Below are 25234 nucleotides of genomic sequence, written 5' to 3' on the forward strand. Positions count from 1 at the left end.
ACTCCTAAGTTGTGATGATACTATAATTACTGTAAAATAATTGGTAAATAAAAGCGTATACCAGTAAAACTATAACGTATGTTGTTTGAACTAATATTCCCCTTAATAAGTTCAATTTAATCAAAATTTTATTCACAAATTTAAAATTTACCGCCTTTAATCCTGTAAGTCTTCTCTAGTGTTGTAGACATTTCCGGAACTTTCGATATTTTGCGTTCAAAAATGTCCCAATTGGTTTTCTTAAGATAATTAAAAAAATTATATCACTTTTTATTAATTAAACATTGTACGTTACATGTAACATTCGTTACATATTGTTTATTTTATTTACAGCGTAGTGTAATAAAATATAGAATATTGTTACATTGCTTATGGTAAGACATCTGTATGGTTTCTAAACGACATGTTAGAAGATATAAAATACGCAACTGCCATTTTCGAGTTGCCAAAGTGAAACTTGACTTTGCTTTGTCGTGTACTGGCTGACCGTCTGTTTATTAAATTTCGCTATCTTTGAGCGTTTCCGAGCTCCATATTTCTCCATATAAGTAATCGCTGCTCCTGCGATTAAATGTACTGTTCACAGATAGACGAGATAGAGGAGTTAAGATCAATTTGGACTTGGAATAGGCACACATCGCGCGCGGTTGTTGTGCTAGTGGGGCTGGCGTGTTTCTTCTGGTCAAAATGCTGGCTGCACCCGTCATGTCTACTAGCGATGCTAAGAGACAGCCGGAGCCGTTTTGCCAATGTTGGCATCAGAGAGCGCCGGTACCTTGGCAGCAACTAGATCCTTGCAACTGCGGGGAGATCCTTGGATCTGGTGAGTACATGTAAAATAATTATGCATTTTTAAAAAGATGACTTGTTCGTGTATGATATTTTTGTTGTGCGTATTTATTGACTCTGTACTGTTAAATTTGTTTTTCATGTGAAGGTGTAAATATTGTTTTATTTTTAAAACAATCATCATCAATATAGAGGTTGCTTTGTGAGTCAGTCAGCGGCTATTGCCGCCCATTGACATCTGTAATCAAACCCAGATAGGATTAGATATCCCTACCTGAGCTCAGGCACAGATGTGCCGCTACCCCTGACGACTAAACTGGAACACCTCGGAAAAGTATGTCTCCCTTAATAATAATAATAGCCCTTTATTTCCGAATTTTACATTTTTTCGTAATACATTACTTATTATACTATTTTCACAAAATGTCTCTCAACTCGGTGTGCCTTTCGGCATAGGCCTCCTCCAACTCCTTCCATTGCTGTCTATCTTTAGCTACTCTTAGCCAGAGGGGACCCAAGGTTAATTTTAGTTCGTCCTCCCATCTCCTTGTTTTTCGACCTCTTGTCCTAAATCCGTCCCGTGGGTACCAGACTGTCACCTGCTTGCACCACTTCTCTATTCCGCAACGGAGCATGTGCCCTGTCCATCGCCACTTCATACGGTCGATATGTAGTAGAATGTCTGTCAGTTCTGTTCTTTGTCTGATGTCCTCATTCTTGACTCTGTCCTTCAGCCTCAACCCCAGCATGCTCCTCTCCATGGCTCTTTGACACCTGGCTAGTTTGTCCCTTTGACATTTATTTAAAGCCCAGGTTTCGCAGCCGTATGTTATGCAGGGGAGAATACAGATGTCGAAGGTCTTTTTCTTTATCTTGATACCTATTTCTTTGCTCTTCATGATTTCTTTTAATCCCCAAAATGATTTCCATCCAGCGGCAATTCTTTTATCAAGTTCTTTATACATTTGGTCTGTGGGTGATACAATCTGGCCTAAATACACATACTCCTTTACATATTCAAGTTTCTGCCCATGTCTCCCTTACCACACCCTTTATACCAGAACACAGCATCACTTAACACAGCTATTATTAGATAGAAATAGATGTGACGGTGGTGCTGCCGGACTGGAACCACAAATTATTCTACCAGCTACAAAATATTTCTTATTGAATAAATATATTAAACCTAGCAATAAAATACGATCAGGTATTTTATTGTAGAAGAAGAATGTAACAATATAAATTTTCATACTGTTATTTAAAATTTTAATTCTGGAGAATTTGTAATGATAACAACTAATTGTTACCAGACTGTGAATGGACATGGGACGAACCAGCGATCAGTGGCCCCGGCTGGCTAGCGCTAAGCGAAGACAAGCGCCAGGTCACCTTCCACCCCTTCTACAGTGCTGGCACCGCCGTCATCAAAGGAGATACCCCCTTCCTGCTCAATACTCACTATTATTGGGAGGTGAAAATTCTAACTGAGGCTTATGGGACTGATATTGTAAGTAAAAATTTTGTTTGTTTATATGTGAATTTATATAGGAAATTTGTATGTAGGACTTATTATTTCTAGCAAACAATTATTTTATTTTATAATATAAAGAAAGAAAGAAAGAAACATTTATTTCATAGTGGCACTACAATATAATAATAAAAAAAGAAAATATAGGAGTAGCAGACGAGCATGCAGTACATCTGATGAGTAAATGAGTAATGTTGCCCATGGATATCTGTAATCATCCTTAGATAAGATGCCTACCTGAGGTTCAACCACAGATGTGCTATTACTCCTTAGAACTAAGTTAGAATGCCTCTTCAAAGTATGTCTTCCTTACCACACTCTTCTTACAAGCACAAAACAGTGTTTGACACTCTTGTCATTAGGCAGAAATAGGTGTAGCAGTGAAGCCTCCATAGTTAAACCACAGAGGGTTCTACCACCTTCTAAAGCACCTTGTCCACTGATTCTTTTTCTTTGTATTTACTTATTCATTATATTGTAAATTTATCTTGTATCTTGTAAATTTATCTGGAACTCGGAAAATGTTACAAAGTGATACATTCGCACAAATAATGGTATTATCATCACATGCTTCCACCTGTTGGTTGGTTGTTTGTTTCGACCCTATAGGCATTACGTTACTTATGTTACAGACCAATATAACTACGTAGATTATTCGCCAATAATTTACAAGTCATCCACATACTACCTCAACAACATCGAAAGTGTTTGTATCCTCATTACATTGCGATTAATGACACATTCGCAAGCAATACAATGAAGTCGCGAGACGTGACGCCGCGCCGGCGCTCACATACTTGATGTTGGCAAAGTGCCCCAGTGTCAATGCTACTTGTTGAGGCAGTTGCTAAATGAAAAGCTCGCTGAACTGCACTGATTCATTGTTATTGTGTAACAAACTGAACTTGAAACTGCAGATTGACTGAAAGTAAACTATTATTAATAATATTTGTGATCGAGTTAAATCTCGTGACCTAGGTTTTTGTGCATTACTCTAATTAAAGTTGTATAGTCCGCGCCAAACTGCTAGTCCGTTCTGAATATAGAAATGAGTCGCGTCGCCATAGCAAATTGTATGATTATACCTGGTCGCAACAACTTCAGAGCGGACTAGCAGTTTGGCGCGGATTATAATACCCTTCGTATTTCAACTTCGGTGGCGCTCACGCTATTGTCTGTGGCCGAATTCAGGAAGGACTGGAATCCTATTTGTGGTTGATTACAAACGTAGATGACCGCATTCTCGTTTGCTACCAAAAATCATTTCATACACGAAATTATTAAATTATTTTAGTACCAGGATATAGGTATCAACCACATTCCATTGCATTGTTTTAAAAAGATATTTTCGGTACAATTGTTTAATGTTTTGTTATCTTATGTTTTTACAATAATAAAAAAAATGCAGATCTATAAATTTTATTTATTGTTTATCTGTACACATAGATAACAAATTGTATTTTTCCGTAATTGCGCCCCAAATAAATCTTAGCGTACGAATTGAGTTTAATTAACAGAGAAAGCGACCAAATAATTATCGAAAACTTGCCCTGGTTATAACATAAAATACTATTTGGTGTCATCGTTACAGTTAACAAGTTATCAAGACAATCAGTTCTTAATTAGTCCGTGGAAATACGAATATTCTTATTTTAACTGAACCATTTTCATCTGAAACTGAAGTTCTTAATTTATCGTGTGTAATTTTTAAAATAATTAAGTACGTCTCGTCCGTTTGAAATAATTGTATCTAGATTCATTCAAAACGAAATGAAAAACATGGAATTGTCATCTTTATTTTAATAATTCGAAAGCGCGCGTAACCAAATCACATGATATAGGCTAGGCGGAGAACACCGAAACGTTTCTCTAGGAGTGATATCAGATGCGTCAAACAAAATGTAGTGGTTGGAGATCTAGGGGTGATTACAGATGTCGAAAGACGGCAGTAGCCACTTACTACCAGGTGGACTGCATGCTCAATATACCCTAAATTTGAAAATGCCGATGTAAAAAAAGTCTTACTCATTAATATCGAGAAAAAAAGCTAGAATATTTGTTGAGTATAGTCCGCATAAAACTGCCAGTCTGCTCTGAATTTAGAAATAAATTGCGTCACCATAGCAAATTGTATGACTACACCTGCTCGCAACAACTTCAGAGCGGACTAGCAGTTTGGCGATAACTATACTACTTTTACATAAAAGACGGACTGCCCTTTTCTTCGGTTACAGTAATAATAATAATTCCATTAATACTTCTAATACTATAATACGTTAATACTTCTCCACTAGCTTACAAAGCCTTTATCAGGTTTATTAGTCTACATTGATTATTTCTATTAACCTTTGTCAATTGTTGTTTGTCTGTTAATTTGTCATAACATTGAGATCGATAAGGACTAAGGATTAGGTCAGTCCAAAGACCTCTACATATATGAAGTTATAGATAAGAATGATATACATATGCGATGCAACTAGTTTGTGCAGGCGTATTTGGTACTAATTCTATATATTTAAATATATTATAATAAAAATACTAGTTTGCTACTTGTATATTATTTATAAAAAAAAACACGTGAAACGGTTGCGGTACTTATTATGTGATAACAGAGGTTAAACCTCCTTCGAGGTCTTACGGTTGGAAATATCAGACTCAATTTGGACTGTCAGGTGTTCTGTCCGTCCTATCGATAGCTTTCCATCAACCCACTTCAATGCAGCCTACACTCCAAGCTCCTCTGTGTCACGCAGAGACTTGTGTCTGAATCCGTCATGCCCAGGTTTTGTACATATAACTATTGGTCGATTACACCAAGCACCGTTGTCCGCAGATCATCGGCATGGGCACGAGCAAGTTGGACATCACAAGCGCCCGTTTCCTTTTCACCTCCCTGCTGGGTAAGAACGGCGAGTCGTACGGGCTCTCGTACACCGGGGTCCTGCGTCACAACGACCAGGAGGTACCGGAGTCTGTGGGCTTCTGCCGCGGGACCATCGTCGGCGTGCGCGTCGACATGTGGCGCGGCACCCTCGAGTACTACTTGAACAGGCAACCGCAGGGTAAGTTTAACATTAATATTTAAATTATTTTTTTCACGGTACTCAATGTTAATTGTAAATGAAATCTTCTATAACATTTTGTCGGTATAGCAATATTAACTTGTATTTAGTTTCAGCATGAGGGCAAGATATTGATTTGAACAAGGATATTTTAATCGGGGATGGTAAAATACTATCATACGTAATTGACTTACGACATTTCGCAACATCGGGCGCGGCTGGGAGTCGGGTGGGAAACCTCTCAATATAAATTTGTTTAAAAAACTTTTACAGGAGAGTCGGAGTTCTCATTTAAGAGGGAATCCTTGGAAGTCAGTCACGGGTTTTTTATATAATCTGGGTGACATTAGGTCGACTGCAAGTTTGTTTTATACTTCAAACTTATAAAAAAATAGTTGGCAATCTGTATTCGGAATATATTCTTCTCATTTCGCAGGAATCTATCTTTTGAATCCGTTACTCGAGTTGATCAAATCATAAATTATTAATTTAAGAGATGAAGCGGATTACTTCTGTTTTATAAGTAAGTTTTACGTCTTTATAGTGCCATTTCTTGTGATAGTATTCCTCTCCAATGGAGTACGTCATACGAGTGTTAGTTATTGCGTAACTACTCCGGAACCTGTGTTATCGGTGTCGTAAACACGCGATAAGGCTAATGCGGTTAAAGTTTAAAAGGCCGATTACGGATCTGGTATGAACCGTCAGCGCTTGTTACTTGGGATAACTAATCTATGCTCTAGTTTTGTCTAATGTTGTATAGTAATTTGCAAACGAATAATTTTACTGTACTCTTATTACTTTGTCACTGTTGAACGATTTAAATAAACGAAAAACTAGGATCATAAAATAGGTTAGGTTTTAGATTGGACCTGCGGTCCCGACAAGAGGCGTTTATAGAAACGCTGTGTTTTAGCCGGTAAGAGTCCGGCATATCCTCTCTTCCCCGCGGCCATGCTGGATTTCTCCACGTAATAATTATAGTTCAAAAAACTAAAAAACACGCTTTTATGCTCCATTTATCAGGTTCGAAAAGCACCCCACACTTTTTCCACAATTATACTATTTACTGTTCCTTAATTGATTCTTAGATTGAAAATTATTTTCTACTTTTTAGTTGATTTTATCATAAAAGCGTGTTTTTTAGTTTTTTGAACTATAATTATTTCTTAATTTTTAGTATTTCTCATTATAGCGACCACCATTATTCATCGTTTGTAAAAAAATCAAGTTTCTATCTATTACGATTTAAGAGATAAAGCCCAACGACAGACGAACAGACCGCAGAGGGTTTCATTTTAACCTTTGAGTACGGAATCCTAAAAATCATTCTACAAGAGGGCATTATAGATATGTTTCAGAACATTTGAGTTATAGGGAAATAACATTATTATTTTCTAAACTAAAAATCACAATGTAAAAGTTACGCCTATTAAAACTAAATAGCAATAATTATTTGCAATCTAAAGTTGCGATGAACTTTGCTGAAGGTGCTTGAACAATCTCGCCTCGAAAATCGTTAATCCTGAGAATGTTGATAAGGACAATGGTACAAAATTATTAATGTTTAAAATATTGAATTGTCATCGGTCCTTAATAAGTATGCCAAATTTCGAGTTAATCCGACGTTTTGAAGGGGATTAAAATCATGTTCAAAGATTCCGTTACATACTAACATACCAACATACATACGTCTGAAGCTAATAAAAGCGTGTTAAAAAAGGGTTCTTTCTGATTGAAATAAATCACGAGTTTTTATTATCGCTGTTTTTATTGTTTTTTGTTTGAGATGATGATCTTAACTTCAAATTAATTACTGCTTTGTAGGGCCGAAAATGCATAATAATATCGACTCAAATTTTCCCAAGGTGACATACAAGAGTAAAAATAAAATCCTATTCAATCGAACCATTCTGTTCTATAGATATATCTTTAGATCTCCCAGCGCGATCCACTGGTGAACAATGAATAACAAAAGGCTGTGTGGGTACGTAAGGTGAGCCAAGAAAAATGTCGGATTGAGTACTAGACTGATCACTTACTATGAACGTTAGAAAACTTCAGTTTTTATATTTCTGACAGACTCCCTGTTTTTGGTTAATATAGCCAATCATTTGCATAGTATAATCAACATCGGTGGGCCATATTCGATCATGCATAATGTGTGTGGTGTGATGATATCTACAGAGAGGCTAAATATTTCTAAGTATCTAGTACCTACCGTCTAGGAACAGTATATTTGTTCTTAGATAGACAATAATTCTTGTTAAATAACCCTCTTAATTATTTCATTAGTATTTAATCTCAAGGATTATAAATAGTCTAACAATGTTTGCGCATTTTATATGCAACAATGTCTGAAGACTAGAACTATTTGTGGCTTGACTACTGACGCAATTTTAATATACATATTACAGGAGTTTTAATAAAACTAGTGTTCTGTGTTTAGCTACAGTTCCGTGGGGAAGTAAATATTTGAGGAAGTAATATTTATAACTTATGGATATAATAAAATTGTCAAAACTGACTATACAAATGTTATTCCTGTAATGGCCTACTAAGGCCAGCTAAGACAATGAAAACTTACCAACAGCGTCAAGCGTATTTTATGACTGTTTGCTTCTGTTTTAATATATTTTTAGTTTGATAAACAGAGTACTTGATGGAGTACTTCCCTTTGGATTTCCCTAAATTATGGGAAAAACCATGCCCAACATACTTAATCCTTACTAATATTATAAATCCGAAAGTAACTCTGTCTGTCTGTCTGTCTGGTTGTCTCTTCTTCACGCCCAAACCACTGAACCGATTTTAATGAAATTTTGTACAAAGATAGTCTGAGACCCGAAAAAGGACAAAGGATAGTTTTTATCCCGGAATTCCCACGGGAACTAGGCGATCTAAGATCGATTAATTAGAGAATCGATCTTTTGGACCCAAAAAATTGATTATTTTAATCGATATTAGTAAGGATTGAGTCGTAAACTATGAATTTGATCAAGTGATGATCTTTAGCAAAGTTGAAGGTACGAATTTTCAGTTTTATGTATGTTAGTATATTATATTATTTTCTTTTAAACGCGGGCGAAGCCGCGGGCAAAAACTAGTGATTTATGAAACATTCATACATTACATAACACGTCGAATTGATAACCGGGTTATTGAAAACCCCGGCAGGAGCGTACCACCTACACAGTGTAGTTGTACAGGTCTAGATACACCTTCCCTCACACTCTAGCCAGACTGCAAGCGATCGATATGCGCATGGCAATTGCAACTGTCTAGCATGTAACCTATTTGTGTAGGAAGCTATTGCGAAGCTTTGCCCGCGGCTCGGCGATGTAGCGATTTATGTATGTACTTCTGTATTCCTGCTTGGGTTATCTACTGTGGTGTTTTTTTTTTTATAATATAGGAGTAGCAGACGAGCATGCAGTCCACCTGATGGTAAGTGGCTACCGCCGCCCATGGACATCTGTAATTAATTCCAAATAAGATTATATTCCTACCTGCGGTTGGCAACAGATGCGCCGCTACCCCTGAGACTAAGTTGGAATGCCTCGGAAAAGTATGTCTCCCTGGCCACACCCTTCAAACCTGAACTCAGCAGGACTTATACTGCTATTATTAAGTAGAAATAGGTGTGGCGGTTGTGCCGCCGGAGTCCACCACATAGGGTCTACCACCTTCGACGACGGCCACGGCTAGTAATTATTCCTGCCTTATAACAAACAGCAGGATAGGGCTGCTGAGTTCTAGTTTATATACTTACAGAAGGTGTTCTTTAGTTCTCAGGGGCAAGTCATCCGCCGCATAAGCAAATCAACACAAATGTTATTAACACTATTCGTTTTTTATTTGGAAATAAGTCAAATAAGCAGCTCTTAGTCACGTGATACCAAATTTTAAAGTGTGTTTGTGAAATTTGGCCCTCTATGCTAATCTTTGCTCTTTTGCAAAACGAATTAAAAAACCTTTTGTAAATAAAATATGGAATAGAGTATGGAGTCACATAATTATATTGTAAATTTTGATTTATTTTTAAATCGGAACGGAGGAGATCAGACACGAATTGTTGGTCATTGCCATACCAGAATATGAGCTAGTCTCCAGGCAGCGCCCCACAAGGGTATTCTCATTACCAAAATGTTGGTCATTTCATAGAAGCGTTAAGTAATCACTTTATCGTAATGGCCCCGTAGTGAGAGGGTCATTGACCTGATAAACGTTTAATAGAAACTAGTTATTAGTGGATAGAATATTTTTTTTATTATATTAGTTATCTCATTTTTTTAATATTGAAGTACCCTAGCATGCAGTCCATCTGATGCTAAATGACAAGTTTATCTCCCTTACCACACCCTTCAAAGTCAAAGCAGCGCTTAACACTGCTGTTGCAAGCCAGAAATAGGCATGGCGGTGGTGCCTCCATACCCCAGAGTCGAACCACAGAGGGTTCTCTACCCCCTTTTCACGCATAACTCTCTTGATTTTAGTTTATATCTGCAAGTATAATTTGCAGGTGCCTGGGCAGGTCAATTCCTATGTAGCCTAGAGTGTAATACAATACGTAATCGATACGCGCATGGCAAGTGCAGCTCTGTCCTATGCAATAATATTATTTAATAGGAAGGACGAGCGCTGCCCGGGCTGTAAGAAACTATGTTAATTAAAATTATGTATCCAATATAGGGCGCGCTTGGGTGTGGCTCCGTCTGGTTACACCTCTGTAATATATTGCGTTATTTTACCACGCTTTTATTAACTTATTTATGTATCTGAGTATGTAACTGAAAACGATATGAATCGAGTACAAGCAACTCGATTTTTACCCACTTCGAACAGTCAAATTAATTTAAAATATTGAACAAAAACTGATGACAATACACGATTTTAACAATTTTATCCCATTCCTCTCATCAGGGTCGTCAGGACTAACTATTTCTTTGTGCCATTTTAGCGAGGTGTTATTTTTAAAACTATAATTATTTATATTGATTAACCATAAAAGCGTAGTTTATAAAGCCAATACTTATTAAATGGATTGTGACATTATGACATTTGTAAAATATATGTTTTATTAAAATGAGAACCGTTTGCCGTTGATTACAGAAGTGTTAGTGGTTCTTATTTTTACCCTGGTCTGGTGGTAAATGATTAGTTCTTTAGTTTTCAATAGGATCGCGTTTGTGACGAAAATGTAAACTAAGACACATGTAAAAGTATTTAAATTTGTTTATAGCGTTTTTTGTCAGAATTTTCTATAATATCCGATTGATTATTATGTGTTGCGACTTACAATACATAACTTTTAACCTACATACATCTGTAGAGAAACAAGAAACATTTTCGTCGAACCTAACCGTTTACGATTGGACAAAAGATAAAGAGTTTACTGTTATTATTCTTAGAAAACTATTTCATTTGCTAGTCACATCGTGGGGTAATAATTAATAGATCCGCCATCTCCAGGCGGCCGTAATATTGGATTAAGAATGGCGTCACTACGATAATCATGCATTGTCATAAAAACCTAACGTGAATGCACAAGTTAGGTTCAACGTATTGGGGTTAACCGATTTAAAATTCAATTGCAGTTCTCACATACCTACCTACAAAGATACATACTAACAAAGAAAGTAAAATACGAGTTTGGAACTAGTCAGTGTTATAAAACCAAAAACTAGATTGCTTTTAATTATAGTATATATTGCATTCACGAATAATCCAAATCCAACGATACCTCATAAGTTAAAATCTGTGAAGCTGTTTGGGCTGAAGGCACGTCAACACATACACACATACATACGCTCTAAAATATTGTAATGAATTGAAATGAAATATATTTATTTTGTATAGGCCAACGGCGGCACTTACAAATTGTCAGTTACAATATTTTTTTCCAAAACTACCTGATCGCTTTGTCTTTTTTTTAATAATAATTATTACTCTTTTCTTCTTTTTTTAAATTGCCATTAGTTTTTACATATAATAAAGCTAGTGCTCCAGTATATTTCTTTATATTTATCTAAAAAAAAGTTTGTTCAGCAAGATACGCTACACTTTAACATGTTCTTAATTAAGTAGTATTTGTTTATTGATCAGTCCCAAGCTGTTTTATCCTATTAGCAAACTGTATACTCAACAGTCTAGCCAAAACTGTCGAACCTCGAGAGTGCTACCATCTATCAATTAATTCGTTTTCGGCGTACGATCCCTCACGGCAAACAAATGTATCTATACGTGTCATCGTGATAGGTAGCCCAGGTCAGCCGCAGCCCAGATGTAGCTAGCATTATAATATATAGGCTATATGCAAGCGATCGATATGCGCATGGCAATTGCAGGCCGGTAGCGTCCAGCCAAAGTTTGATGGACTATTACGTCTATACCGGCTTGTCTATTAATGTGGGATCGGACAGCTGTTTCGAGAAATGATGCGGGTTTTTCCGGTTGATTTTTAACTCGATATGTTTGCTTTTTTGTACCTCATTGTGACAACTAATGTCCAAAATATTATTTTATACTTATAAATTAGTATTGAAGTATTTGAAGGTGGTAGAACCCTTTGTGAAGGTGGTAGAACCCTTTGTGGTTCGACTCCGGCGGCACCACCGTCACACCTATTTCTACCTAATAACAGCAGTGTTAGGCGCTGCTGTGTTCCGGTTTGAAGGGTGTGGTAAGGGAGACATACTTTTTAGGGGCGTTCCAGCTTAGTCCTCAGGGGAAGCGGCGCATCAGTGGCCGACCTCAGGTAAGAATATTTAATCCTATCTGGGGTTGATTACAAATGTCCATGGGCGGCAGTAGCCACTTACCATCAGGTGGACTGCATGCTCGTCTGCTACTCTTATATTATATTAAAAAAAAAAAAAAAAAAAAAATAGTATTTACCTATAGGTAAACATAGATAGATGTAAGTAGGTACAGACGTCTTCCTTTGTTTCCTGGTAAATTTGCTTCTAAGATTAGATCATATAATTATTTTACTGTTTGGTTCGCAATTATAGGTTAAGTATCTGTATTCTGTAGGTATGTACGTGAGCTTAAAGTTTTATAATGTAAATATCATGTACGTAATGCCATTCTCTATTCAAAGAGGATTGTCTCCGAATTTTAATGAAAAGGTGGTGTTAGGCGCTGCTTTGTTCTGATTTGAAGATAATAGGGGAGGATCACTCATTCTTTCAGTGAGGCATTTGAGCTTATTTCTTAGGGTTAGCAAAGGAGGTATCTGTAGCTAACCTTAGGTAGGACCTCCTATTTGTGGTGATATGATGGATTGTATATTCCTTTGGTACTCTTGATTAATAAAAATCAAATACAAAATAGTTAATATAATAGTTTATATTTTTTAACGTTTATCGGGTGGTCTCAATACATACCTAAGTTCTATGTTGAATTCTGAAAAAATAGTTTTTCCTTTTTATAGGTGCGTTCCATTTAAGACCCGCAAAGCCTGTAAAACTTTTTGTATCATTACACCCATCGCCCCTATTCCTCGCGAGCGATCGCTCAACTCGATGTTCGCAACCACGCCTATTGTGCTGAAATAATATCAGCGTCTATTTAAGAAATTAAGATATACAATATTCATTGATCGGGTTGCTACAAATTTACGTCATAATATTGGCTAGACGCTGCCATAGGCAGACACTAAATAAATTAAATTTGGTTGTAAATTACATCATTACAGTTTTTGGGGTAGAAGAACTGCGTTGCGAGAGTTACGTTTTTGTAACTTATGTGTTTAATGGAATCTAACATAACATCGCCTGCAGGTATATCGTTCTACAACCTGCGTCGCCACAAGGTGCTGTACCCGATGATCAGCTCGACCGCGGCGCAGTCGTCGGTGCGGCTGGTGTACGCGGGCTCGTGGCGCGGCTCGCTGCTGGTGGACGCGCTCAAGATCCTCGCCAGTAGCGTCAGCCCCAAGAAACGCCTGGAACTGCCCCCCGGACTCATGTTCACCTCCACCTCGCAGTTCTGGCTCACGCTGCCCACTGATGGTTAGTATATACAAAGAAAAAAATGCTTTCTACACTCACAGCCCCACACTAAGATACCGTGTGTTATATTTCAGTTTAAACGTCTTAGCTAACTTTTTTCGACAATCACGCATGGAGAGGAAATATATAAACGAAAAATATTCTTCAAATGGTATATGGTAATGTTGTACAATTCTCAGTGGTACGCCTCTGGCGGCACCACCGCCACACTTATTTCTACTTAACAGCAGTGTTAAGCGCTTTTGTGTTCTGGTTTGAAGGGTGTGGTGAGGGAGACATACTTTTCCAATGCCATGCATCCGGTGCATGCCAACTGTCGTCGCCGTCAGGTGGGCATCTTGATCGTTTTAGTTGACCGGCTAAATGTATCCCGTCACGTGCTAAGCAGAGGTCAAGATAGCCATATCTAGACGTTTATCTGCTTTCACTCGACCGACTTTAATTAACTAATGAAAGGAAATTAAAGTCAAAACATGAGTATTTAAATTGAAGGAAATTTATTAAAATTTATTATTAAGGCGTGTTGCGAAACAAGGAAAAAACAATTTTTAGGGATCCATACTCAAAAGGAAAACGGAACGGAACTTTTTTTTATCCGCGTTTGTCGCTTTATTTACTGAACCGTAATAGTTATACTATTCAATTTATTACAATGCCCTTACATCTATGGCTGCTTCGATACTAAAAATAAAATATAAATGAAAATTTTGTGGTACGGAACCCTCCGTGGAATTTGGCAAATTATTCTAAGTCATTCACAATTCTTATTTTTTAGCAATCGATTTGAATAACTTTTAATATTTGAGAACACTGTTTCACAGTTCCGTTAGGATCGAACATTGAATTTTAGGCATAAGTTTAAATGTTTATACCTACTTAGATAAATGTAAGAAACATGTGAGGGCTTCTTTCCTATTATTTGGAAGAAAGCACATATAGTTCCTATACACAAAAAAGGTCTTAAATCATCAATCGAGAACTATCGTCCCATTTCGATTTTAAATGTGCTCAGTAAATTATGCGAAAGAGTTGTCCATTCTCATATATATCCTTTAATTTCCAATTCGATTCCGACAGAACAACATGGTTTTATTACGAACCGATCAACAGCTACTAATTTGGGAGTTTTTGCAGACTATGTACTGAATAATATTGATGGTGGATCGCAAGTAGACGCAATATATACAGATTTTGAAAAGGCTTTTGACCGCGTTGACCACAACATACTCCTACGAAAATTAAATGAATTAGGTATCCATGGCAATTTATTAAGATGGCTGGAGTCGTACCTACGCAATCGCTCCCAAGCAGTAGTTGTTGGAGGTTCTCGTTCCGATTTTATTCAGATCCCTTCTGGTGTACCACAAGGTTCCATTCTGGGTCCGCTTCTGTATGCTACATACTTATATGACATAAGTGGATGCTTGAAACATGCACGCTTCCTTATGTATGCAGATGATACTAAAGTTTTCATGAAAATTAAAAGCCTTACTGATTGTATTAATCTTCAGGCCGACCTAAATAGGCTAACTCATTATTATGCTGAAAATCTAATTGATATAAATAAATGCTCCTTCGTTTCATTTACTAGAAAAAATAAACCAATAATTTATTATTACTCACTAAATAATGTTAATCTAACCAAATTGAATACTGTTACAGATTTGGGCGTTAAAATGGACTCTAAACTAACTTTTTCGGAGCATATAGACACAATATTAAATAGAGCATACAAAAATCTAGGATTTGTGTTGCGAGTTAGTACCCCTTTTTCGGACATAGAATGTTTACGAATACTATATTTTTCATTTGTAAGAACTATTCTTGAATACTGTAGCGTAGTATGGAATCCTCACTATATAACCTACATTCAAAACCTGGAGAAATTACAGCAAAAATTTTTAAAGCATCTACACTTTCGACATTCTAAACAATGCATAGATTATGAAGATTCCTGCTTTAATTACAATATTATGTCACTTCAAGGGAGGCGAACTCTAATCGACATGTTATACCTACATGGGATATGTAATAGTAAAATTGATTGTGTTGAGTTAGCGTCGAAGACCTTGTCTTTCTGTGTCCCTAAATTAAGAACTAGACAAACAGCTTTATTTGCTACTGCTCAAAAACGTACTAACTATGCGCAGAATTCTATCGTTAACAGGTTACATAGAAACTATAATAAGATGTTTAATAAAATTGATATTTTTTACAATAGTAGGACTTCATTCAAACATGAAGTAATAAAAGAAATCAATAGGAATAAATAGGTAATAATTACAATTTAGCATCAATGAAGCATTATTTATTATTTACAAAAATATATCTATTATACTTTATATTTTGTTATTACATATAATATATAATTTATATAGACAATCAATATGTATAAAACAAATTAAGGTATATTTTATTCTTGGTATTTACTATTGTATTATGTGTTATTACTTATATAATTACGTTAAAAATAAAAATATGCACATTCACATACGCACATATACACGTACACACACACATGCACACATGCACGCACACACACACACACACACACACACACACACACACATACACACACATCTTTCTAATATTACTTAGTGTTGCAGTGCAATTAAATGTTTAGTCCGTAAAATGTAAATCCGTAATTGGCTAATTAGCTTAACATAGAAGTATTATATCTATATTATTTAAGTAGCTGTGGATTTTGTTGAATAAATAAAATAAAATAAAAATGTACTTCCCGTTTTTAACATACTAATAGTTCAGTAATATTTAGGTGACCTCTGTGCCGGTCGATAGCTGTTGCTATAACAACATTGTTTTGTCTCGTCACCAATTTTTTTTATTATATTTATAGCAATGGCTAGTTAACGTAATAATACTACATCGTTGCGTGTAAAATATTTTTAGTTAGTATTTTTGTATGATTAAGTCAGTTAATATAAACATTACAAACACAAATTCATCATATAGCTTAGTTATTCCAGAAATATATGTATTTTTATGTAAAGTAGAAAGTGGGTAAAGAGCCATGGGTGCATTGTCTCCTCTCAATCTGAGCTTGGCTTGGCCGAACTAGTTATATATAGCACGAATAAGTATTATTTAAAACGTGGTAGAATGGTAGAACTCGGATACGACAGCGGAGGTGCCATCGCCACATCTATTTCTAGCGGGTGCCGGCTGACTTTCATATGAAAAGATAGTCTAATCCTCATGAGTGAACCATGTTCTACATGTAGTTAATAACAAATGCCCATCATTGTTATAAAAACACAAACCCGACTGCTTAAAATTATAGCCTACTAGCTGACCCGGCAAACTTTACCGCCTCAAAATCTATTTATCAAATATATTTCACATAAAATATAGCCTATGTTACTCGCAGATAATGTAGCTTTCAAATGGTTAAAGAATTTTTAAAATCGGTCCAGTACTTTTGAGCCTATTCATTACAACCAAACAAGCAAAGTTTTCCGCTTTATAATATTAGTGTACATATTACTGGCACGATTTAGTCGAATCTAAAGAAACCTCATTTGTTTAAATACGCCAAGCCGTTTGGGCAGAAGGGTATGCCAAAGAATGAGACTTAAATAGATATGCTCAACAACATTACCTTCCACAATCACGTAATATATCAATGGCGGTTATGCTTACGTAAACAAACAACACACAGTTCATTGTTCTAAGATATCTAAATAAATATCTACTCGTGTTTTCCAGGCCAGGTCAAAGAGGAACCCAAACCACCGGCCCCCAAGGAGTCTGCCAGATCCTACTACACGGTAAGTGGCACCCGACCACAGACGTGGTTAGACACCATAGACATCGAGTACATGATATTAGAACTATTTGAGTATCACGTATTATATATTGAACTAATTTCCAATTTTGCAAACATATTGTAAATTCCTCGAAATGCTGGTAAATACTTACAAGGGTTTGAAATTTGTGGTTACTAGTGGAGGTCTGGTCCCCCACCCTCGCCCTCCTTATATACGCCCGTAGCTGTAGTCTCATCTTAGTTTTTTTTCGGGATTCTTTCGGGAGTTCTAGTCCGCCAACTAGCACTAAACGGGCTAGCACTAAACTAAAACAGGCGAAAAAGTATATTATTCATTAAAAAAAATTAAGAGCCATTTTTAAATTTAAAAATATGTGACATAAATTAAACAATAATACTCAAATAGTTTCAATATCTAGTAGGAACACAGTAACAATCTAACAACCTTAGTTTTGCATTGATTTAGCATCTAACGTAAATCCATTAAGAATTAACATGCACAGTAGGTACACACGTCATAACTCATAACCATTGCATGGAGGTTTTCAAGGATATATCTAATTGTAGATTTGAAGTAGTGCCTGTCGGTTCTCGGGTTTTGTCATCTTACATATTATGTTATCGCAAATTGGTTATACATATTAAAAAAAAATCTTCGAAAAAGATTATTCAAAATTTGTGCTAGATTTGTGTACTCTATATTTACTCTACTAAGTTTCGTTATATTTATTCGCGTCGCCAGGGTTGGAAGTCGTTCCCTTCTAGGAATTAATCAGCAAAGACACGTTATATTATGAAAAATCTGATTTAGCCCACTTTACCCCCTCCCCTTAAATCGTACAGGCCCGGCACGTTTGCAATAAACAACATGCCTCGCACTATTGCAATAATCTCCTTAACAAAGAACTTTGTATAATCATTTTTACTTGAATGTAAATAACATAATTTATTCCCTTTGTTGACTATGACACTATATGACTACACTCGAACACTGAGGGTAAGGCATACGGAGCTATTAGAATAATGAGAAAAAAGTCATTCACGTCAATAATTTCCACGTTAAATAAATACGTCAATGGTTTATATATTTATAATTATATACGTTTTCTTTTTATATAGTTTATTATATGAAGAACACGTTTTTAATTGTACTAAGATATATAAAAGAGGTAAATGCTTGTTTTCATGCCTGTAATATTATTTTAATAATGATTAAAAGTATTATATACAGGGTGATTTTTTTAGATAGGCCTTCAGGGTGAAATCTGAAACTATAAGGATTAGCAAAAAAAGCTTTTTCCTTGGAAATCGAACGAGTTAATTTTGAAATAAAATACACCCTGTATATTATTCCACTATGTGATAGTGCCGCTTATAAAAATGCGGTGAAGTAATGTTATGTAATAAATTAAAGGAAAAGGAAATTTGAAGAAAATACATAGTTTTTACCAAAATCGGCTTCATAACTCCTTTCAGCATTTTTCGCTAATCTTCATAGTTTCGGATTTAGCCCTGAAGGCCTATTTGAAAAATTCACCTTGTATACCGTATAAACTCAAAAACCGTTGTAAAACCTAATTTGCGTATACATTTTGGTTTTATCTGGACGCTGCGTAGGCCTGCCGGTGCAGAACCCGCGGCTGCGCGTCCGCCCGCGCGTGGCGCATGCAGGAGCACCCGCGCTTCCCGCTGGCGCCTAACGCCGTGCCGCGAAACGCATAATATAATAATATCACAAACACCTCCACTGGTGTCAATGGTTGCCACTTAAACAAATGTCAAGTAGAAATAACGGAGTAATGACTTAAGTGAAGTGTCAATTGAAGGCTTTGTATCGGTCACCGCTCATGAGTAAGAAGCAGGGTAGTCAGTAATATAATAAATTCATGACAGCCCAATGACTAAAACAAGACACTTGTTTAAAAAAAAACTTCAAATAATAAACTGTTCGTAAAATTTTCGGAGAATAGAATTTAATATCCCCATTACCAGTGTCAGGATATTTGCTAGTTTAGTTTAGTAAATATCTAATATTGATAATATAATAACTATTTGTGCATAATTCTGATGGTAAAATTGTTTTTGGATTGAGAAGGATGTCACACGGCAGATAGTTATACGTTCTACTTGATGTTTGTTGTTATTTATTACTATTATTAATTAAGAGCCCATCCGTACGTACGCATCACCGAAGTTTTCTTGTATCGTATATTCCGATAAGGCTTTTACTGAACTGAATGAGTAGCTAGTATAAAGCTGCAGTAAGCAGTGAATGAATTGAAAAGTCTTTTGACAGATGACATGATGACAGATCATTCAGTGTTGCAATTTTATTGACGTGTCATTGAATGGGGAAATTAAAACATGTTATTTGAAATTACTTAAATCCAATACCAATCTTTGAAATTAATTAAATGCGTTATCATCTGTAACAAGCTATTACAGAGTTAAACATTTTCACAATTGAAAAGGTAAACTATTAAAGTCCAAATTAATGATAGGCACATTTTAAAGAATACGTACAATTCTGAATATTTCCTATATTACAATGATTACTACCTTTCCCCGTGACATCGTTCTTTAAAAAGCTTTGTGGTAATATACTGAATTATAAATGCCTGTGTTGTTATGGAGTTTCTTGCGCCGTTTCTTCTCCATAACCAGAACACATTTCGAAGCGGTGGTAGTGTTACACATTTAATAAGTATACTTTATATTGTATGTACATGTATGACGTATGTGTTATTGAACTGATGCTTTACGCACGGGCTCTGGTTGACTATGTTTTCACGTATTACTCCGATTCATATTATTATACTTAAGTCTCCTGTAGAAATGCCTTCGCGTGTTTATCGACGTCGAAGCCTTAATCAATGAAGATTTTTATCTTAATATTGATAAAGTTTGTGGTGATCGCGCAAAGTAAAATGTTTTTAGCACCTTTTAAAAGGATTTCTGACGAAAACTGCGAGGGTTTACGTCCAGGATTGTCTTGCAGTTGAATATCCTACATACGTGTAAATAATTGGCTTTGAAGTTGCCAGCTTTGGCTACATAATAAATTTACAAGCACGCACACAGGTCCAACGTTCTTCATTATCTAAACCCTAAACTATATTTTCGGACGGACAATCAGTAAGCGCTTGAAATTCAGAAATATACGACAATGATGAAATGACCATTGGATTTCCATTAGTTAACGTGTAAGGAAAGTATCTCTTGATAGGAATGCGCGATCAACTTTCATTCGGCGTCGATAGATTGCGAGTCCCCTAGATACGGTACCTATTATGTCGTGTTCACTTTTATCAAAGACGCGTTTATTACTTCTACAAGGCGTCGTCATGTCATTATTAATACAGCCTTTTGTGACTTGCGATTTGAATAAAACAATTCCAGGACTGACGGATTTTTGAATGAAATCTTAAAACTATTAATTAACACATCATTTTCATCACAAAAATCGCTCGTGACAAAAGGCTGTGACTCTACTCTAAGATATATTATTGGATGTCTTTCTTTTAAGTTAGGTATTCTTACTACCATAATTATATTCTCACGGTGTAGTAGCACTTTCTTGTCACTATATGCATTTCAGGAAACATTTATATTTATCCCTTGACTACCTAGACATAATATGGATTGTACAATTTCTAACATAAAAAGTATAGCAGTTATCCTGCAAATATGCTATAACAAATCTTAGTGTCACTTAGTATGGGAAATTTAATTAAGCACTAAAATAAAGCCTTTATTTTAGTGCTTAATTAAATTTCAGTGCTTAATAAAATCAGTTAGAGCACAATCAATTATTAGACAAATCAGTAACGAACCACTGCTATACTTTATCGGTGTAGTTACTGCGTTTCACCGAGCACAGCAGTATTTCTTGAAATGCAAATAGACTATGTGAACACTACATTATCCGTATACATATTTATATATTATAGTATTTATATAAACCTATATATTAACTTAGCGTTATCGAAAGGCACTAATTTTGCGCATAAATTATATTAAGTCGAATGCCCCATTTAATGGCTAAATTAATAATTTATTTTATTCGGTGTTTGTATTCTACTGCTTTAATTTAAAAAAATCTTATCCACACTGTCTTTTGGTGATCTTTTCTGACGATTCTATGGATGTATATTTATCGAGTAATGTTTTAATTATAATTTTCGTATACGAATATTATAAGACTATTTCACAGTCGTTTAAGACTAACGTTTTATATAGTTTTCGAAAGTATTCGATCTAGTCAATAGGTTTAAGTTACTTCGTTATCTGTATACTATTTACTTTATCTATTCAATCTAAGCTATATACTAATCCACTTAATAAATAAATACTATTGACTGAAGACAAATCTAGAATTGAAATTTTAGATATTTTTCGCGTAACTTCTGAATGCATCTAAAATTCAGAAAAAAAAAACAAAATTGTATTTTACGAATTAACCAATTAAATATAAGTATATATTTGGTATGTTGTGTTAATGCATTTGATGTAATTTGCATGGTGTATTTTTCACTAACCCATTGTCGGTAATGGTAAAACTATTGAACCTGCTCCATAACAATCAATGATTCAGTTAGATAAGTAACATTATGTATGAATTTGTTTTGTGCCTTGTATGTTGTGTCCAAATTGTAATAATGCAGGCCTTTATGATGACTACTTCGGTAGTGGACGCAATCCTTCTGTGGGAATTAGTATTCTATATAATAATAAGAAAATACTATAGCTAGCACACAGTGGCACCTACTAGTCATTCATTGTCATGGGAGATTGACATACAGAAAAACATATAATTTGGGCTGCCATCTGATTGGGTTCATATTTTTAAATCATTAAACATATGTCTTGCTCACTAAAGTTTTAGTTATGCCATATTGATATTGTACTGGCATTCCCAAAACTGTTTGATATAATCTTCAGATACTAAACTGGTGATAAATACGTATGTACAAGATTATTCATTCATCATCGTTCATCATTATGGCCAGTAGAAATTTAGTCTGTTGAACGTTATAAATTTCGATTTTAATAATATACCTACGTTTTGGGAATAAAAAAAATTAATTTGAATGAGCTCTTCCAACTAGCAATTTTAATTTTCAGATGGCAGCCCTGACAATGGGATACAGGCCAATGCCAAGGCCTAGGTGTATGTAGGGAGGGAGCAGTCATTAGAATTTAAAAAATGTCTTAAAATGTCGCTATTAACAAGACTACTTCTTATTCGCTTGAATTAGTTTGATCTCGTGATATTTATTAACCCGCTTTTGTTAAATATAATAATAGTTACTTTTTGGAAATAAAACAGAAAAATCTTTGGATCTATAGAAGTCAATCACGACGAGCACGTGTTGTCGTTCAAGATCCTATCTCTCTTGTTTTCTTCAAGCTCTTTGCTCCCCAGCAGGCCGCATCATGCCTGAAGTGCCGGCACTGGCAGATGGTGCCGCGCTCCAGTGGAAACGCACAGAGCCAACGATGACATGACACGTGACGTAACAGACCTAGATAGCAATCACCAACTCGTAACTAGTGATGGACATAGACTGAATGAACTGAGTCGCAATGGCCTGATGACGTCACTACATCAAGTTCAGACTGTATTTAAAATATCATTGCGAGATCTAAAAACTATCGCCAAATAGATTTGACAATTAATTCTATTTCTTGTTGGTGTTATAATTTATCAATATATATTTTGAATATTTTTTACTATTTGGAAAGGCGACAACTTAATCTAATTTAGTTTTATTTTTATGATCTCTTTTGAGTTGACATTCATTGATGTATTGTGGTTGCGAATAAGTTGAAGGTATTTATTTTAAGTTTTAGGATTTCAATATATTCTTAGACAAATGAATTATAGACAAAAATATATATATATTCTTAGTTTTAAGTCTTTTTGTAATTAGAATTCGCTGTAAAGACTGTGAAATAGTTTTGGGTAATGTAGTTCTTTCTTATATATTAAATTCTGTGATATGTAAAATGTTTTTCATTTCTTAAACCATTTGTTTGTTTTGATTTAATGATATAATTTGAATATAACACACGCTAATAAAAATTCTTGCAGCAAACCCGTCACAACTACACTATGAATGAAAATAAATCTTCCTACAAAATATACATTTATTTGGAACTTTAAAACTTTAGAAATATTACATTATTATTACATCATAACAAAATCTGTAGAAATAATGCGTTTTCTAATCATTATAATATCTTTGAATGATTCACAGGTATGTTTTTTCTTCAAAATTTCTGTAATTCCACATTGTTCATGTTGTTCTTGTAAAATTCATTCCACAAAACTCGAGAACCACATGCGTAGTATATTTTTATATGTTCATTTAGATCGATTTGTATATTTTACTTTCCTTCAACTTGTATTGCTAGCTATCATTAACAAACTAATATTTGCTACTGGCTTCATAAAGCTATTCCCACATTTTTATGTAAATGTATAGTCTACTTGTATAATATGTCCTATTTCCTTATTAAGGTTTAAATCTACTTGCAATAAATAAAATTAAAAAGATCTTTATTAAGTCAATAAGATTATATAATGATCTTCCTAATAAAGTTATTTTACTAATTTACTTATTACGTGTAGTATTTGTGTCATAGTATCGTTGCCTTTCAATTGGGAAGATTGAGGTTCTAATACTGGCCACATACCCCTAATTTTTCAAATATATTTACGTTATAGAAATTAATAATTACTTGCTATAAAAGCTACGAAAAGTATACAGAGAAAAACTTACATGGCACTTTTTAAAAATGTGGGTGTATAAAGTCTACCAAATCGTACTTGGCAAACGCGGTGGACTATAAGTACCTACTGGTGGACTATGACCCAAACTTCTTACTCTGAGATGACATCTGTGCCCAGCAATGGGACGGTAAATGATTAATGACGAATTCCCTTTGGGGTATCTACTGCCAATCATAAAAAAATATATATAACATAGGTCTGAATAATGAGTGGATTTAGAAATGAATTAGAGATTTTTTACAGCTAAACGAGGTTATGCCCAGCGAGTACATGAACGGCTACTACGTGGACAACGTGCTGCGGGACTACCGCGTCGTCGTGTGGCAACCCTGAAATTACATAGTATAATAAAAAAAGTATAAAAACATTTTCTCTATCAATTACGTAAAGAATATTAGCTTTAGGTAGTAAGTTTTAATTTTTATAATTATCAAATGGTAATAGATGCGTTTAAATTTTACGGCGGCCAGGCGAAAAATTATTCTGTTATTGAATGTTCGAATGAACTGATTTAGTTCAGATCATTTCCAATGAGAGTGTTTTTTGACTGGAGGTTGTATTTTAATAGACTAGATATTTTTATGTTTACTTTACGTATATTATTACGTTTTTTCCTGAATATACAGTTTCCACTAGACGTAGGTATGCGTACAAGCTTTAGTATAAATAATAATCATAATCATAATAATCATACTATAAGTTACAAAATTAAGGTTTATATGTTGAATGAAATTTATAAAATTCTGCAAGTTAGAACAAACGATGGTCGAGCCGGGTGTAGGTATACAGTTTCGTAACTTAGTACAAAATTAGGTACTTATTAGGTTTTTTATTGTTAGGACATATTTCGTCAAATTAGATGTAATTTAGGTAGGACCACGAAAATCTTTAAACAGCGATATCTTTTGAATGGAATAGATAACCGGTTAAAATATTACAGAATAGGTATATTTATTAGTGGGTCGGATAAGAAAAAAACATCTCTATCCTAAAAACAATAATAAAGTGTCAAACTTTTGTGATTCTAGAGCAAAATCCAATACAACTACTACTGTTAGAGTGTTAATCGGACTCACGCAAAATACAATTATTATAAGAAGATATAGGAATACATACCTCATATAATGTGGTACGGAATTTTTGTGCATGAATGCATGAGTCCGATTTCCACTCGACGGATCTTACTATATTAGAGTGAAATTATTTCCCTATATTAAGTGTATCATCTATGGAAATTATTGTATACATGTGAAATAG

General features: G+C 35.0%; 1 protein-coding gene across 6 annotated transcripts; it reads left to right on the top strand.

Moving 5' to 3' along the window:
• Positions 1-425: 425 nt before the first annotated feature.
• On the top strand, positions 426-25176 carry LOC140757649 (SPRY domain-containing SOCS box protein 3). Of its 6 annotated transcripts, none has more exons than XM_073093515.1 (6): positions 426-820; positions 2097-2296; positions 5151-5379; positions 13164-13394; positions 17121-17182; positions 24221-25176. In XM_073093515.1, the coding sequence occupies exons 1-6, from the start codon at positions 688-690 to the stop codon at positions 24308-24310; spliced, it is 945 nt and encodes a 314-aa protein (XP_072949616.1). In that variant the 5' UTR covers positions 426-687; the 3' UTR covers positions 24311-25176. The 6 variants fall into 6 exon arrangements, with proteins under 6 accessions (XP_072949616.1, XP_072949615.1, XP_072949617.1 ...); XM_073093514.1 differs by lacking the exon at positions 24221-25176 and adding an exon at positions 22592-23191; XM_073093516.1 differs by lacking the exon at positions 24221-25176 and adding an exon at positions 22607-23191.
• Positions 25177-25234: the final 58 nt, after the last annotated feature.

Source organism: Epargyreus clarus, unplaced genomic scaffold (assembly GCF_041222505.1).
Source record: "Epargyreus clarus isolate Ecla_fem2 unplaced genomic scaffold, WU_Ecla_fem_2.2 ptg000004l, whole genome shotgun sequence".
In the NCBI taxonomy this organism is placed as follows: Eukaryota; Metazoa; Arthropoda; class Insecta; order Lepidoptera; family Hesperiidae; genus Epargyreus; species Epargyreus clarus.

What these genes read in the sequence shown, in the direction of transcription:
- LOC140757649 (XM_073093513.1), top strand. Translation starts at nt 688, where the DNA reads ATGCTGGCTGCACCCGTCATGTCTACTAGCGATGCTAAGAGACAGCCG. An exon ending in GCTCACGCTGCCCACTGATG is followed by an intron (nt 13,395 to 17,120) that starts GTTAGTATATAC and finishes CGTGTTTTCCAG; the next exon opens with GCCAGGTCAAAGAGGAACCC. An exon ending in CTGCCAGATCCTACTACACG is followed by an intron (nt 17,183 to 18,798) that starts GTAAGTGGCACC and finishes GACGCTGCGTAG; the next exon opens with GCCTGCCGGTGCAGAACCCG.